The 14,848-nt window shown below is 63.1% G+C and overlaps 2 protein-coding genes across 4 annotated transcripts; one reads left to right on the forward strand and one right to left on the reverse strand.

The window, feature by feature from the left end:
• Positions 1 to 488: 488 nt before the first annotated feature.
• Positions 489 to 5,874, reverse strand: SFXN3 (sideroflexin 3). Of its 3 annotated transcripts, none has more exons than XM_082054351.1 (11): positions 5,604 to 5,874; positions 4,908 to 5,074; positions 4,507 to 4,677; positions 4,228 to 4,326; positions 3,877 to 3,952; positions 3,379 to 3,464; positions 2,833 to 2,960; positions 2,657 to 2,706; positions 2,466 to 2,515; positions 1,985 to 2,032; positions 489 to 1,682 (listed from the first exon to the last, which is right to left on the reverse strand). In XM_082054351.1, the coding sequence occupies exons 2-11, from the start codon at positions 5,069 to 5,071 to the stop codon at positions 1,586 to 1,588; spliced, it is 969 nt and encodes a 322-aa protein (XP_081910477.1). In that variant the 5' UTR covers positions 5,072 to 5,074; positions 5,604 to 5,874; the 3' UTR covers positions 489 to 1,585. The 3 variants fall into 3 exon arrangements, with proteins under 3 accessions (XP_081910477.1, XP_081910475.1, XP_081910476.1); XM_082054349.1 differs by having other exon boundaries at positions 4,908 to 5,168; positions 5,604 to 5,685; XM_082054350.1 differs by lacking the exons at positions 3,379 to 3,464; positions 3,877 to 3,952 and having other exon boundaries at positions 5,604 to 5,722.
• Positions 5,875 to 7,772: 1,898 nt separating this feature from the next.
• Positions 7,773 to 14,709, forward strand: PDZD7 (PDZ domain containing 7). Its single transcript, XM_082054352.1, has 16 exons — positions 7,773 to 8,142; positions 8,316 to 8,456; positions 8,832 to 9,006; positions 9,324 to 9,500; positions 9,724 to 9,871; positions 10,091 to 10,151; positions 10,611 to 11,036; positions 11,542 to 11,745; positions 11,946 to 11,987; positions 12,172 to 12,329; positions 12,516 to 12,607; positions 12,744 to 12,835; positions 12,935 to 13,006; positions 13,419 to 13,907; positions 14,231 to 14,331; positions 14,489 to 14,709. Exons 1-16 carry the CDS (start codon positions 7,950 to 7,952, stop codon positions 14,636 to 14,638), a joined length of 2,721 nt encoding a protein of 906 aa, XP_081910478.1. The 5' UTR covers positions 7,773 to 7,949; the 3' UTR covers positions 14,639 to 14,709.
• The last annotated feature ends 139 nt before the right edge of the window (positions 14,710 to 14,848 follow it).

Below are 14,848 nucleotides of genomic sequence, written 5' to 3' on the forward strand. Positions count from 1 at the left end.
CCTGTGGGTGACACAGTAGGCTTGCCGCGGTCCCACAACAGAGCAATGTGCTCTCTGATAGCCGCGCATAGAAAGCAGGATAAAAATATCCTCGCTGGGGAGGCAGGCACAGGCCTGGGGCTGGTGATTGAAGCCGAACAGCCTGTGAGTGGGCTGCGAGAGAGGGTGGGAGTGTGGGCAGAGCCAGGGGGATGCACCAGCCTCTCCAAACCAGCAGCATCCAGAGCAGCAGCTTAGCAGAGCCCTCTGTGCAGTGGTGAGGTGCAAAGCCGACTGTGCTAAAAAAAGACCTCCCGACAGCTGGATGAGCTTAACCACACACCAAGCCAGCCAGAGCCACTGCAAAGGCAGCAGGCTGGAAAACAGGAGCAGAGCCTGGCCCCAGGGAGCACAGAGGCACCCCAGCAGCTGACTTGTCCATCCCTCACATTCCCATCCTCACACGGATGGCAGTCCCTTTCCACCATATACAAAATGGCAAGCAACACTTTTCTCTTTGCTTTTGTATAAACAACCTGCTTTTATTATTTGGTATATATAGGTACATTGTATGTTTATCAAAAATAACTAGAGGAGAATGTGGTGCACTTAAAGCTGTTTAAGAAGGTCTACCTGAAAGCAAGCACTCCAGGAGGGGATAGAATGACCCCTCAGGGGGAGCCCAGCCCTGAATAGAGATGGTATTAAAATGAGAATAAAAATGGAGACTCTCTGCTGGGATTAAAATGTGCCATTTGCTCTGGGGATGGAAGGAGCAGAAAACCAGATTAAATCCCCGGAGCAGCCCAGATGAGAGCAGAGGGTGAGCTGAGATCACATGCCTGGGCTGGGAGAGCCCCCCCAGCATCTGAGCTGCTGTGTGCGCTTGAAATCACTCACCCTCGGCTATTTTGGGTATGGGGAGTTTTCCTCTCCGAAAGCTGCTCTGCCATCCCCAGGCACCAGCTGCTAAACTGATGGGGAACATGAGGTGCCTGCAGAGGGGTTCAACCCATAAACGCCATGATTGTCCACTGCCTCCTAAAGCTGAGGAGCACCATTCAGGCTACACGTGAGGAAGAAATTTTTTACCACTGGAAGAGGTTGCCCAGAGACCTGGTAGATGCTCCATCCCTGAAAACATTCAAGACCAGGCTGGACGGGGCTCTGAACAACCTGATCTAGTTGAAGATGTCCCTCCCATTGCAAGGGAGTAGCACTAGATGACCTTTGAAGATCCCTTCCAACCTGAACTATTCTGTGATTACATTATTTTCTTCCCCACCCCACATACCCACTCACAAGGTCCCTGGTGCTGCTGCCCATGCTCCAGCACACAGCCACAGGTAGGCTGAGCACGAAAGACGTGCGCAGGGGTGGCAGCCAGGATGTCCCCAGCGCGGGGCTGAGCCAAGGCATGGGGACAGGGTTTGGTGTGGTGTAGTGCTGCGGGCATCCTGGGATGCAGGGCTGAGCACCTGGAACCTACAGACACGTAACAGCCAAGGGAAAGTGGCAGCGGCCTCGAAGGGATCTGAGGGGAAAAGCTCAGCAATGTGCTGGCCCAGCAGCTCCGCAGTAGGCATCTCGGCCGCCTGACCCCTGTTCAGAGCCCTTTGTTGAAGTAGACGGTTTCCAGCCGTGGGTCTTTCTCCCGGATCCGAGCTTGGACTTCAGGCTCCAGGCGGCTCACGGACATCGAGCTGCCAAGCAGACACAGATAGAGGGGATGGAGAAGCAACACCCACCAGTAGCCTCAGGTTGGGAAAACACCTGCTGTCACCCCTTCCTCACCTGCAGGCCATGGGGATACTGTCCCCATGGCCCCGCTGCACATGTGTGTGCACATGGACATGTGTGTGCACACAGATTCAAGCCTCTGACTGCTTGAAGGAGCCAAATCATCTCTTGGGAGTTAGAGAGCACAAGGAACCCATGCACCCCCACCTGCACCCCATGTCCTGCCCTGTGGGGCCATGCATGCAGGCAAGGTACCCATCCTCACCTTTTCTGTGGGAAGAGTGCACAGCACAGCGGGGTCGCAAACACCAAGCTGCAAGGGAAAGACACAGAGAGGAAAAGCTGGGCTGCAGGGCAACAAGGAGGCAGCCCATAGCTGTGCTGGGTGCTCAGCCAAGGAAGGGGTAAGGAGATGCCCTGTCCAAGCTCCGGACCCTGCATTTGACTCCTGAAGTGGAGCAAATCCTGTCCCCATCAGTGTGGGGGTACAGCAATGATGAGCAGGAGCCCATTGGAGCTTGAGGTACATCAAGACAGAGCAAAACAGCTCCTGGTCCCAGGACCTCATACCCCATCCTATCTGCCTGGCGGGGGATAACAGCCTGGCTGAGCTCTGGCACCTCTCCAAGGAGCTCTGGGGTGGCTCTCACTGCCCCTGCCAAGCAGACGCCCCAGCAGCATCGCCCCTGTACCCAGGTTTGGTCTGTGCCTGGGGTGGTGATACCTGTTGGCAGAGGGCGACTTACCAGAGTCCCACCAGGCCGACCTGCAGAGGAGCGTTCAGGTACGGGTACCGCTGCCAGGAACAGGGAGAGGCTGAAGTCAGTGGGGCAGATGGGGCGGGATGTTTCCCAACAGGGTGCCAACCCCAAGGGGTGCCAGCACAGGCACATGCTTGGGGGTGTCCCCGTGCCCATTCTCCCAGTACCAGTAGTACCTTCAGGAAAGCTCTCTTCTCCAGGGCATTCATGATCACCGGAGGGATGGCTGGGGCAGAGGGGAAGGAGATGAGTTCCCAGTGCTCACAGCGCCCCTGCCAGCCATGGGACCCTGTCCCACGCTGCCAGGGACCAGCTGCAGCCCTTGGACATGGGTGGAGGAGGGGATACTCACCCATGGCCGGGGCTGCCATGCCGATGCGGGACACCACAACCTGGAAAATTGCCTTCTGGGCTGCGGCTGTGGACTCGCCCAGGCGGTTCCCGTTCTCATCCGTGACAGGGATTCCCAGCTTGAGCTCTCTGCAGGGAGAGGAGGCATGAGAGAGGCCCCAGGGCACGCAGGTGGGGAGATCGAGACACAGGGCAGGGACACAGCACAGGGGCACATCTCCAGGAGAGGCTGGTGTCCCGCTATTTTCCCCATTACTGCCTGTGTAATGAGTCCAAGGGGTCACAGCTGGATCCCTGTTCGCACCTGGGGGTGGTCCTCAGCAGGGCTGGGATGGGGAGTTCATAGCTGGCATTAACTGATAACCCCTTGGGACGCAAAGGGGAGCTTGTACCCTCAAACCAACCCTCCTGGGGAAGGGCTGCCAGCAGGGCCAGGAAGGAAGCTCCCTGTAAGCCCAGGGCACTGCTACCCTCCCTGTGTCCCCTCACCAGTGCCTGGTGAACCCCAATGCAAGCCCAAGTGCCCTATCCCAGCCCAGGGGCTCACCTCTGCCTCATCAGCGGGATGTTGATGCAGTTGGCAGCAGCCACAGCTGCAAAAGGCACGTACCGGCCGATGATGGCTGGCAAGTGCTGTGGGGGCAAGCAGGGAGCATGTCATGCAGAGGGTCTGGGGGCAGAGATGCAAGACCCTGGGGGATTCCAGCACTGGGGAAAACCATTCTCTCTTCCCCTACAACTTCCAGCTGGTGAAAACCCAGGGAGTCTGGCACATCCCACGTCCCCTCCCAGCCCTGGAGGAGGCCAAGGGGTGAAAGAAGCTTGGAGGGATCCAGCTGGGGATGGAACAGGGCCAGAGGGACAGGCCATTTCCAGAGCCATCACTGGGGAGAGGGGCTGACTTGTGTGGGTGTCCCCAGGAAACCCCTTTCCTCCATTTTCTTCTCTGCCCCAGGTGGTAGGGTAAATCCCCTGCTCAGCTCAGGGAGACCCCATGGGGAGGGTCCAGGTGCTTCCAGATAGTGATGGCCAAAGGCCACCTTACCTTGGTGAGAGATTTGAGCCCCAGTGCTGTGACAACTGCCCCCGTGGTTGCACTCACGTAGGCTGTTCCCAGCTGGCTGCAAGAGCAGGAGGTGACACCAATAAACAAGCATCTCCCCAACCTGCCACCCCCTCAAAGGATGGAACAGCATGATTTTCAATAGCTGCAGGACACCTGGGTTCCTCTCCCAGCTCTACCACCAACCTTGACAGCCCCACTGGTGCCCATCTCTAGCTGTGCCAGGTCCCCATTGCCCCATCTCACAGCTCCCCACTACTCAAGATGGTATTCAAGGCACCCTCCTCATGGCCTTTTGGGGTTCCCTGGGGACCTGCTCAGAGGGACGTTTACCTGGGGGAGATGGGTGCATCCCCGCTGCGGTTGGTGTAGTTGACGATGGCGTTGAAGGACTGGTTGACCCACTGCCAGAACAGCACGGCCGGTGTGGTCCTATCAGAGAGAGGATGGTGCTGGTGGTACTGGTGGACGCCACCCATGCTCCTATGGCATGGGTGCCTTGCAGGGTACAGGACGTGTTCCCTCCTCATCCCATAGCCAGAAGGGCAATCAGGGGAGGGCTTTATCCCCCTAGACACCCTCCTGGCCCTGGGGTGAGGAGAGAACGGGTACCTGTAGAAGGTCAGCATGCAACCGGTGATGGTCATGTTCATGGGGACTTGGGCAGACATGCGCCCTATAAGGAGCATCTTCTCGCCTGTGTCAGGGTGGAAAGCTGAATCGTAGATGTACTTTGCCCGCCAAAGCTGGTCCTCCGTTAGACCTGGGGGTACTGTGCCTGCCCTGCCAGGTAAGAGTAGCACCCGTTTGGAGAACTTCTGGCAGCACCCATGCCATAGCTGGTCCCCACCCCTTGTGGGGCAGCTGGGAGATGCCTTGGGGACCAACCAGGCAATTTGGGGGGTTGGCTTTGACTGGAGAAGGCCAGCACTGCTCCCATTCTCACTCCTGGGGATGGCCCTAAGGCCACAACCTGTTCTGGAGCATTGCTGGAGGTACAGCCCCCCCAATACCTGTAGTCCTCCACCACCCGGCGAGCCTCCTCCAGAGTGGCCCCCGAGAGCAGCAGGTTTCGGGGGTCAGTCACCATGAAGAAGTGCTTGGCCCGGCCCTGGAAGGTGCTCTGGTCCCAGCGGGGCTCCCGGATGTTGATGGTGGTAGGAAGGGACGGTGGCATCTTCTGGAGAGGGGCAGTTAATGGGGATGCAGTGCCTGTGTGTTCCCCTCCTGCAGCCCTGCTGCAGCAGCTCTGCAGTTCCCCCAGCCCGGAGGAGCTGCAGGGGACAGGATGCCCCTGAGTTGGACCCCCAAGCCCAACCAGCAGATGGGGCAGCTCCCGGGTGGGGTGACCCCACCGCTGCACCCCCTCACCCTGCAATCTGTCAGTGAGGCTGGCTAACACCAGCCACCAGAACAGTTAGGGACCCCCCAGCAGGACACCCCAGCCACGGGTGAGGGATGGGGACCCCCAACTTCGGGGCTGGTGTTGGTGATAGTCGCAGGGAGGGGGAGGAAGGGCACAGGAAGGAGGAATATCACCCCGCCCGGAAGGCACCAAAACACACGGCACGGCCCCATCTCCACGCCCGCCCTTCCCCGCGAGAACCGGGGCTCTGCTCCCCCCTCTCCGGGCAGATCAACCCTCCCCTCGGCCCTTCCCGTACGCGTAACCCTCCCTCCCCCGCCCCCATAACGACCCCCGCACTCACGGCTTCCAGGGCAGCGCCCACCGTGCCCGCGCCGCCGCTGCCACCGCCCCGCTCCCGCCCGGCGCGCTGACGTCCGGCCTCGTCACGGGGGGGGGCGTCCCCGCGGCGGGGGGAGCCGGGCGGCGACGCCGCGCGGGGGGCAGCGGGGGCCACGCGGGACCGATCTGGCTGCGGGAGGGGCGGTACGTGCCGAGCCGCACGCGGCGTCTGCCCCCCTCCCGCCTCCGATCGCTCGCGTGGGTGCGTGCGCGGGAGTATTCGCGCGTGGGCGCGCGCGCTCTCACGTGGGTGCGTGCGTGTGCGCTCACGTGCCTATAGGTGTCCGTGCGTGTGCGTTCACGTCGGCTTTCCGCTCCCTCGGGTGCACGTGTGTGTGTGTTTTCACGTGGGCGTTCACGTGCGTGTTTCTGCGCGTGGCTGCCCGCACAAGGGGCGTCCCCGTTCCAGTCGTGTGTGTCCGCGGGGCTCACGAGGGTGGTGGTGCCTGTGCCACGCGCGCGCGTGCTCGTACCGTTGTGTTCACTCGTGTCGCACCGGTGTTCACGCGTGGCACGGTGTCTCGGCAGGGCGGCTGCGTCCCAGTGTGCGTCCGCTTGTGCAGAAGGTGCGGGCACAAGCGTGTGCACCGCTGTGCCTGCGTGTGCACAGGGCTGCGTGCATGCGTGTGGCCCGCTGCGCGTGCAGCAGCGCTCCGTGGGTGTCTGCGAGTGTGTGCGCACAGGCGGCACGGCTGGGCTTGCACGCGTGTGACTGCGCAGGGGTATAAACACGCATGTCGTGGACGTGTGGGTGCATGGGGTGTATGTGTGTGTGGGTGCGCGTCCCCACGCCGGCCGTGCCCCCCCAGCCCCTCACCCCTGCCCTTCCCCTCCGCTCGCTGTCGGGGTGTCCCGGGGGGGCTGCCCCGGAGCGCAGCGCGGACCCTGCCGCTGTGGGAGTGGAGGGACGCCCCTACTCCGGTCCCCGCCCCCGCCGCCCGGCCGCAGCCCCCCCGCGGCACCCCCGGCCGCCACGCATCACCTGAAACCGCCACGGTGTCGGGTTCGCTCTGGCGGCGCCGGGCCCCGCCGGGTGGTCACGGCCAGCCCGGGTTGGAGGCGATGCCCCACGGGGAGGGGGAACACGGGGGGACACCGGCTTGCATCACCGGAGCGGGCGGAGGGGGGGACACACCCCCTTCCCTGGCCGTGCCTCAGTTTCCCCTGTGAACCCCGGGGTGCCTCGCGCTAAGGGAGGGGTTTGGAGGGGCACCGCATCCCTCGCCCCACGCGGCCCCGCGGGGAGACTCGCCCCCCTCGAGCCCCACCACGCCGTGCCCGTGGGGAAAACACACACAGAGGGCTCCCTCCCCAGCTGCGAGGCCAGCCCTGGCCGCTCTTGATTGACAGCTCCCGCGCCCGATGGCCGCGCCGGTCCCGCAGGGACAGCCAATCCCCGCGGGCGGGGGGGCAGGGGGCGGTGCTGCCCCCCCCGGCTTCTCCATCCCCCCCGCGCTGCCGGGTGTCTCTTTCGCAGGTGGCACCATGGGGACAGGTGAGGAGGGCACGGGACGGCGGCAGGGGGGGCGGCGGCAGGGGGGTCTCCAGCGCCCCTTTGGGGAGAGAGCACCGCCGGATGGTGCTGGGGGGCGGAAGGAGCAGCCAGTGGGCGCCATGGGGGGCTGCCAGGCGAAGGGGACACCAGCGTGTTCCCCTGGCCAGGATAATGACTTATTTATTGAGGTCAGGCTGGGGCAAACGGGGGACGAAGCGGGGGGGGCCGTGATGGCGTTTCATCCATGCCTGGAAAATCCCCGCGAGCATTTTGCTAGGGGCATCTGCCGGTCCCCTGCCCCATGGCAGCTCCCAGCAGTGTAAACCTGGGAGGACAGAGGGGGCTCTCCCCGTCTCCTGCTGCAAATCTTCCCCAGGGAGGGGCTGGGGGTTCAGGTCTTGCTCTCTGGCCTAAAGCTGAGGTCCCTGACAGGTAAAACCCCTCTGCATCGCAGCATCCTCGCCCCAGGGCAGGGCAGCCTGTGCCTGCCACCCCCATGGTAGTACCCAGGACCCTGCAGCGGTTTGGCCCCCGGGGTGCTGTGGAATGAGAGGAGACAGGGCTTGAGAAGGGGTCACGAAGTTCCTTGTCCCCCCAGGCTGTGTAGCTGTGCCCAGGACCTGTCCTGCCAGCATCAAGTACCTGCACCAGCTGGCCCCAGCATCGCACTGCTAAGAGAGAGCAGTGTCGGAGCTTGGGTATGTGCTGCTGGACTATGCCATGTCCACCCCCAGCCGACGGGCAGCCCTGGTCCCGTGAGGACACGGCCAGTCCTGAGCCAGACACCGGGACGCCGGGGTGCCCAGCGCCACCATGGCCCAGGGCTGGGACGCAGCGCTGTCAGGGATGACGACGGGCAGCCGGTCGCGGAGCTCCAGCAGCGAGGCCAGCCTGGCTCCCCGCTACCTCCTCAGTAAGCAGAGCCGCCTGCTCAACGGGGATGACCGGGACAGCCGCACCACCTCCCCCATGGGCCGTGTCATCCTCATCAACAACCCCATCGAAGGTGCGTGTAGTGTCACAGCCCTCTACTCACCTGCATGGCCAGAGGGCCCAGACACCTGAGTTGCCCAGGCCCAGGAGCAGGGAGAGTTATCCTGGGACTGGGGACATCCCCAGCAAGAGACACCCCTCCCTGTCACTTGGACCCAGCCCGGGTGACACGTTCTGTCCCCACAGCCAGCAGCAATGAGAGCAACATCATCAATGCCATCACGGTGGAGAAGAGCATGGATGGCAAGCTGGGTTTCAGCGTCCGTGGCGGCTCCGAGCACGGGCTGGGCATCTTTGTCAGCAAGGTGGAGGAGGGCAGCGCTGCTGGTAAGTGGGACAGGCTGAGCGACACTGGTGGGTACAGGCACAAGACCCTTTGGGGAGTTTCCAGTGACACAGTGCTGCAGCAGCGATTCCACCCTTCATGGTGGCAACCCACCATTTGCTCCCTGCCGCATGTGGCCACAGAGAAGGGGCAGGGACAGGAGTGGGCAGACTAGTGCTGATGTCTCTGAGTTCCACCCCCAAGCCACAGCAAGGTGACAAGCCCCTCATGCCTGCCACAGCCTTGCTGCATTTGCTGAGCATCCCCACCTCTGCTACCATGGGGTCCAGATCAGGCTGGGGTCACGTTTAAGGAAACACCAAACAAGGACATCAGTGCTGGGTCAGGTGCCCAGCCAAGCCACGTGCCCCTTGCAGAGCAGGCCGGGCTGTGTGTTGGTGACAAGATCACGGAGGTGAACAGCGTGAGCCTGGAGAATATCACCATGAGCAGTGCTGTCAAGGTCCTCACTGGCAACAACCGCCTCCGCATGGTGGTTCGACGGATGGGCCGTGTGCCAGGCATCAAGTTCTCCAAGGAGAAGACGGCATGGTGAGCAGGGTGTCCCTCATGCCAGCATCCCAAAGCCCAGCTCCATGGAGGTCATGGTGGGGAAGCTTGGTGGGGAATGCTGGGGGATCCCCAGGGTGGAGGGCAACAGAGGTCTCCAAGAAAGGTGGGGAGAACCCAAGCTGGGGCACAGGATAGAACAGGAAGGTCTGGAGCAGGCAGGGTGGGTGCAAGCCCCATCCTCACCATCCCCCATCCCCATCATTCTTGTCTGCTGCGTGACACTGATGTCCCCATCCCACTGGGGGACAAGAGCCAGAGCACTGAGGCCCGCCCCAAACACTGTGCCCATGCCCCAGGGTGGATGTGGTGAACAGGCGCCTGGTGGTGGAGAAAAGTGGCTCGACGCCGTCGGAGAGTGGATCTGAGGATGGATTGCGGCGCATTGTCCACCTCTACACCACCTCTGATGACTACTGCCTGGGCTTCAACATCCGTGGCGGCAGGGAGTTCGGCCTCGGCATCTACGTCTCCAAGTATGGCCACCCTGGGGGGCAGGAGTGGGGCATGGCACCATAATCCCTGCTGTGCCCATGCTGGGGCTCAGCACCGCCTCCTTGACTGAGCCCCTCACCCTCACAAGTCTGGGGGCATCACCACAGTGGGTGTTGGGCCATGGGCCTGCCCAGCTGGAGGTGTGGGGCTGGAGCAGAGCTCCGGCGAGAGCTTTGCCCCATCCTTTGCCTGCATCTGCCCTAGGGTGGACCCTGGAGGGCTGGCAGAGCAGAACGGCATTCGGGTGGGAGACCAAGTCCTTGCAGCCAACGGAGTCAAGTTTGAAGACATAAGCCATAGCAAGGCAGTGGAGGTGCTCAAGGGGCAGACACATATCATGCTAACCATCAAGGTACCTGTGGGACCCCTGGGTGAGGTGGGGGGTCAGTGTCCCCCCACACTGGCACTGCCCCAGCTCGGCTTGGCGCCTGTGGGGCTGGTGCAGCTGCTGGCTGGTTGGATTTCAAGTGGGTGGGAGGGGGGAATTTATTATTCATGGCTGGCACTGGATCGGGTTCGCCTAGGGCAGCCAGTGCTCACTGACCCCCATGTCCTCTCCCCCTGTGCCTAGGAGACCGGCCGGTTCCCCGCCTACAAGGAGATGGTGGCCGAGTACTGCTGGCTCAGTCGCTGTAAGGGCAGTGCTGTGCGGGTACCAGCAGGGACACTGGGCTGGGGCACGGGGTGGGGCTGGAACCTGCATGCAAGGGGCACCCATCCCTGGTGGGGAGAGAGAAGGTCCTTGTGCCATGGGGTCCCATGGCCTTGGAGGAGCATGAAGCTTCCTGTGCCAGAGTCAGCATCCCCATGGTCCTTGTGGCCCTGCAGAGTCCCACCTGTCCCATATCCTTGGGAGGGGACATGGAGAGCCCTGTACCATGGCCAGCAGCCCTGTGGTCCCATTGATCCTGCAGAGTCCCAGATGTTCCCATCCTTGCAGGGGACATGAAGATTTCTATGCAATGCTCAGCAGCCCTTCCCCAATTCCCTTGACCCTGTGGGTCCCCACATGTGCCCTGTCCTCAGGAGCTATGTGAATCTCCTTGTGGCCCCATGGTGTGTCACACCATCTCCGTGCTGTGACTTTGCAGTGACCAACGGGCAGCTGCAGCAGCTGTCTCAGACCTCAGAGACCAGCTCCTCCATCTCCTCCTACTCCTCGGGGCCGGTGCCAGGGGCAGTGAATGGGCTGGGGACGGCCACCCTGGGGCCTCCTGCCCGCACCGTGGATGTGGCCATCTCCACAGAGGATGGGCCACGGCGGAGCTGGGCACGGGAGCGTGCTGAGCGGGCCATGCAGACTGAGCCGGCCACCGAGGGGCTGCCAGAGACACGACGCACAGTGCGTCCCCCTGAGCTGCTGCGAGACACAGCCATCCGGGGCCAGAGTGCCCGTGAGCTCCCTGGCACCCACCCGCGACGGACCTTCACCCACTCACCCAAGACGGCACTGCTGCTGGCTCTGAGCCGGCCCCGGCAGCCCATCACGCGCTCCCAGAGTGACCTCACCGTCGCCGGTAAGCACCGGGGTATGGTCCCATGCATGGGACTCAGCCCTGGCTGGGGTCCCCCTCCAACCCTGCACCCCCAGCCCTGGGAGTCCCATAGCTCAGTCTATGCCTCATGTGGTGCCTGTCCCTTGCTCCAGTATCCTATGGCCCCTGATCCACACAGATCTCTGACTGCCACTCCTGGGCATCCTATAGTCAAGTCCCTGGCCCCTATCCCAGCATCATATAGTGCCCTCGCCCCATACGGACACCAGGCCACCAGCCCTAGGCATCCTATAGCCCTGCATAGCCCCAGTCCTGTCCTTGCAGCTTGCCAGGCACCCCAAAGCCCAACCTCACAGCTCCTGGAGACCCCTTGCTCCACACAACAGGTCTGTCTTCCAGTCAGTGTCCCCTAGTAGTCCCTCTGCTCCGCCGTGTTCCCAGCCCAGATCCCCCTTCCCAGGTGCCAAACACCACTTGGTGTGGCATCCCCTGGACCCTCCACCCCAGCCCCTCTCTCTGTCCCCAGAGGAGAAGCGGAAGAAAGAGAAGCCAGAGGGACAAGGGGCACGGGGAGCCCCCCCAGGGCTGCACCGCTCCAAGACCCTTGTCAACCTCTTCTTCAAGGGGGGCCGTGCTGCCAGCCAGAGCTGGGCCCCCCCCAGCCAGGAGCCCTCCACCTCTGACCGCTGGACACGCACCAAGTCCCCGGGGCGCCCTGATGGGGACAGAGGTACTGGATTGGGGGACAGGGTGGAGAGGGATCCAGTCTGGGACCAGTCTACCCTTCTGTGGCACTGCAAATGCCATTATGGCACCCCTGGCATGAAGGGGTTGTAGGAAAGGGGTCCTTGGGCATGCAATTTTGGTGATGGGCAGCAACGCCGCTGGTCATCCGCCCCAGGTGCTCACCCCTCTCCATCTCCATTGCAGTAGGCGCTGTGCAGAAGTTTGTCATCCGGAGCCTGAAGCGGGGTAACGGGGGTGCCTGTGTGCCCAGGGGGGGCTACGGGGCAGGCTCTGCATGCACCTGGCCCTGTGCTGCATGTGTCTGTGCAACTCTGGTGTGGATTGAGCTGGTGGGGGTCATGGGAGGTTGTGGGGTGCCCAGGGTGGTCCCTGCCCCTCTGGCCACTCCTCCTTGCTGTCTCCCCGCCAGAGAAGAGCCGGCGTGCCAGCATCCTGGGCCCGGCCAGCATCACCGCCCTGCAGCCCAACGGCAGTGACTCCGAGGCCCGGCTGCCACACATCCAGGACACCGCCGCACGCCTCCTCAGCCCCGATGAGGTGACAGCCGTGCTGCGCCACTGCTCCCGGGTATGGCACTGTGTAGCGGCAGGGTGTAGGCAAAACAGTGCTGGTGCCCTGGGCTTATCCCCAGGCAGCTCCTGCAACTCACGGGGCACCACAACCAGTGCTACCTGCCCATGTTAAGGTCTGGGAGGTAAACTGAGGCACGGGGTAGGGAGCACCTGTCTGCTAACACCCCTCCTGTGCCCGCAGTACCTGCATGAGGGCAGTGTGGAGGATTTGGTGCGGCCACTGCTGGCCATCCTGGACCGGCCCGAGAAGGTCCTTTTGCTGCGGGATGTGAGGTGGGTGATGCCAGCGGTACCCCAATAACATCCAGCGGGGTGAAACGGACCCAGGGCCTTCCCACTTGCTCTTCAGCCCCACTTCTGCTCCATCCCAGAGGTGGCCGCAACCTGTCCCCTCTCTGTGCCCCCACAGGAGTGTGGTGGCCCCCACAGACCTAGGCCGGTTTGACAGTATGGTGATGCCCCTGGAGCTGGAAGCCTTTGATGCCCTGAAGAGCCGCTCAGGTAGAACCCCGCCCCCCCAGGACCTTGGCTGGGATATGGGGCAGTGGGCAGGGTGGGCACAGCCTGGGGAGGGTGACCATCGTCTCTCCCTGCTCGCAGTGCGCTCGCCTGCCCTCCGTCCAGCCCACCATGATGTTCCCCCCAAAAGACACCTTATCACACCAGTGCCTGGTGAGTGCCACCCCCTGGGGTCTGCCTGGCAGGAGCAATTTGAGGGAGGAGAAAGGGAGGTGGGAGCCAAAGAAGGGTGAGCTGGATGTCTGGGTGCAGGGGGTCCCAGAGGAGGGCAGATCTGGTGTCCCTGGGTGGTCCAGGGGTAGCAGGATCTGTGGAACCTGGAAACCAGGGGTGTTTGGGGAGAAGGATCTGGAGTCCCTGGAGAGAGGTGGCTGGGGGTCCTTGAGTGTCAGAGGTCCTCGAGGGGGAGCAGGGTGTCCCCGGAGGAGGAAGAGATGGTGGTCTTGGTGCCCAGGGGGTCCCTGGGTGGCAGGAGTCCCCGGACTCTGGGGTCCTGGGGGGTCACTGGGCGATGGGGGTCCCAGGGAGCAGGGCAGTGGGGGTCTCTAAACCCTTCTCATTGCAGACTACCGGGGCGGGTTCCTGCTGAAGCCGGCAGGAGCCCCAGAGCCAGAGGAAGCTGGGGGGCTGCAGGCAAGCCCAGCCCGGCCGCGGGCCTCCCCCAGCCCTCACCGGCTTCACCCCCGCACCTACACCCCGCTCCCCGACGTGCCAGTGGATGCCTACGCCTGCGCCAGCCGCCCCCCACCTGCTGCCAGCCCCCAGTCCCCCAACTGGCTGCTGGCAGAGCCACCCCAAGGCGAGGGGCGTGGGCGCTCGCGCAGCCCCCGGCCCACCTGGCACAAGGAGTCCCCTGGGTCAGCACCTGATGGAGGGGCTGAGGTACTGGGGAAGCCCCGGCGGGCACGGCCCCCCCTCGCACCCCTCTTTGGCAGGCCAGGAGGCGAGGCGGGGGCTGGGACAGCCATCAATGGTCCTGGGGATGCTGGCAGAGAGGAAGAGGAAGAGTACCGGCTGCTCTCTGTCACCCTCTCCAAGCTGAAGCACTCGCTGGGTGGGTGACATTCAGGTGGGACCCTGGGGGTGGGGTGGGAATGGGCGTCCCCCTCGACACCAGCATCACTGGGGTGCATGACACCCCCTTGGCAAGGGGCACCCCATTTTGGGGGCAGACAGCAAAACTCTGAGCATTGCCCAGTCGCAGTCCTCCAAAACTAGAAGGGGAGGAGCTGTCCCCAACATGTGCTCTCATCCATGTAGGACTTACCAAGACAGGGTGGGATGGAGGCACAGCTGCACGGGGAGGCAGCGCCACACCTGGGAGTGGGTGGGGGTCCCAACCTACACAGGTACGAGGGTGTTGTGTCTCCCCTGCAGGCATTAGCATCTCTGGTGGCATCGAGTCCAGAGCGCAGCCAGTGGTGAAGATCGAGAAGATCTTCCCAGGAGGAGCTGCCTTCCTCAGCGGTGTCCTCAAGGTATGGGGGGGACCTTGGGGGACACAGCACACACCAGGAGGGGCGGTAGGCGTGAATCCAGACACCCCCATCCTATGGTGCTGCTGAGTGCTGGCAGCCCCATGGCAGCCCAAAGGCAGCTGCACTTCACCCCACTGCCTTCTCTCCTGGGGATCAGGCTGGGCAGGAGCTGGTGTCAGTGGACGGAGAGAGCCTGCAGAATGTCACCCACCAGCGGGCTGTGGACATCATCCGCCAGGCCTACCGTAACAAAGCCAAGGAGCCCATGGAGCTGGTGGTGCGGGTGCCCAGAGGCCCCCCAGAGTGATGCTGCACCCCCACTTTGAGGAGCCATCCCCTGGCTCTGGAGGAGCAGGACAGCTCATTCCTGCACCAGGCTGTCGTCAGTCTCAGCGTAGCCAGAGGGTGTGAGAACCGGAGCTGCTCCACAGGCACAGAGGAGCTGCCTGCAGCAGGACCTGGGCGGGGGGGCAATGCTGGTTATGCAGGAGGGGGGCATGCAGCCCCTGAACCCACT

The sequence above is a fragment of the Streptopelia decaocto genome (genome assembly GCF_964273445.1).
Source record: "Streptopelia decaocto genome assembly, chromosome: 5".
Classification (NCBI taxonomy): Eukaryota; Metazoa; Chordata; class Aves; order Columbiformes; family Columbidae; genus Streptopelia; species Streptopelia decaocto.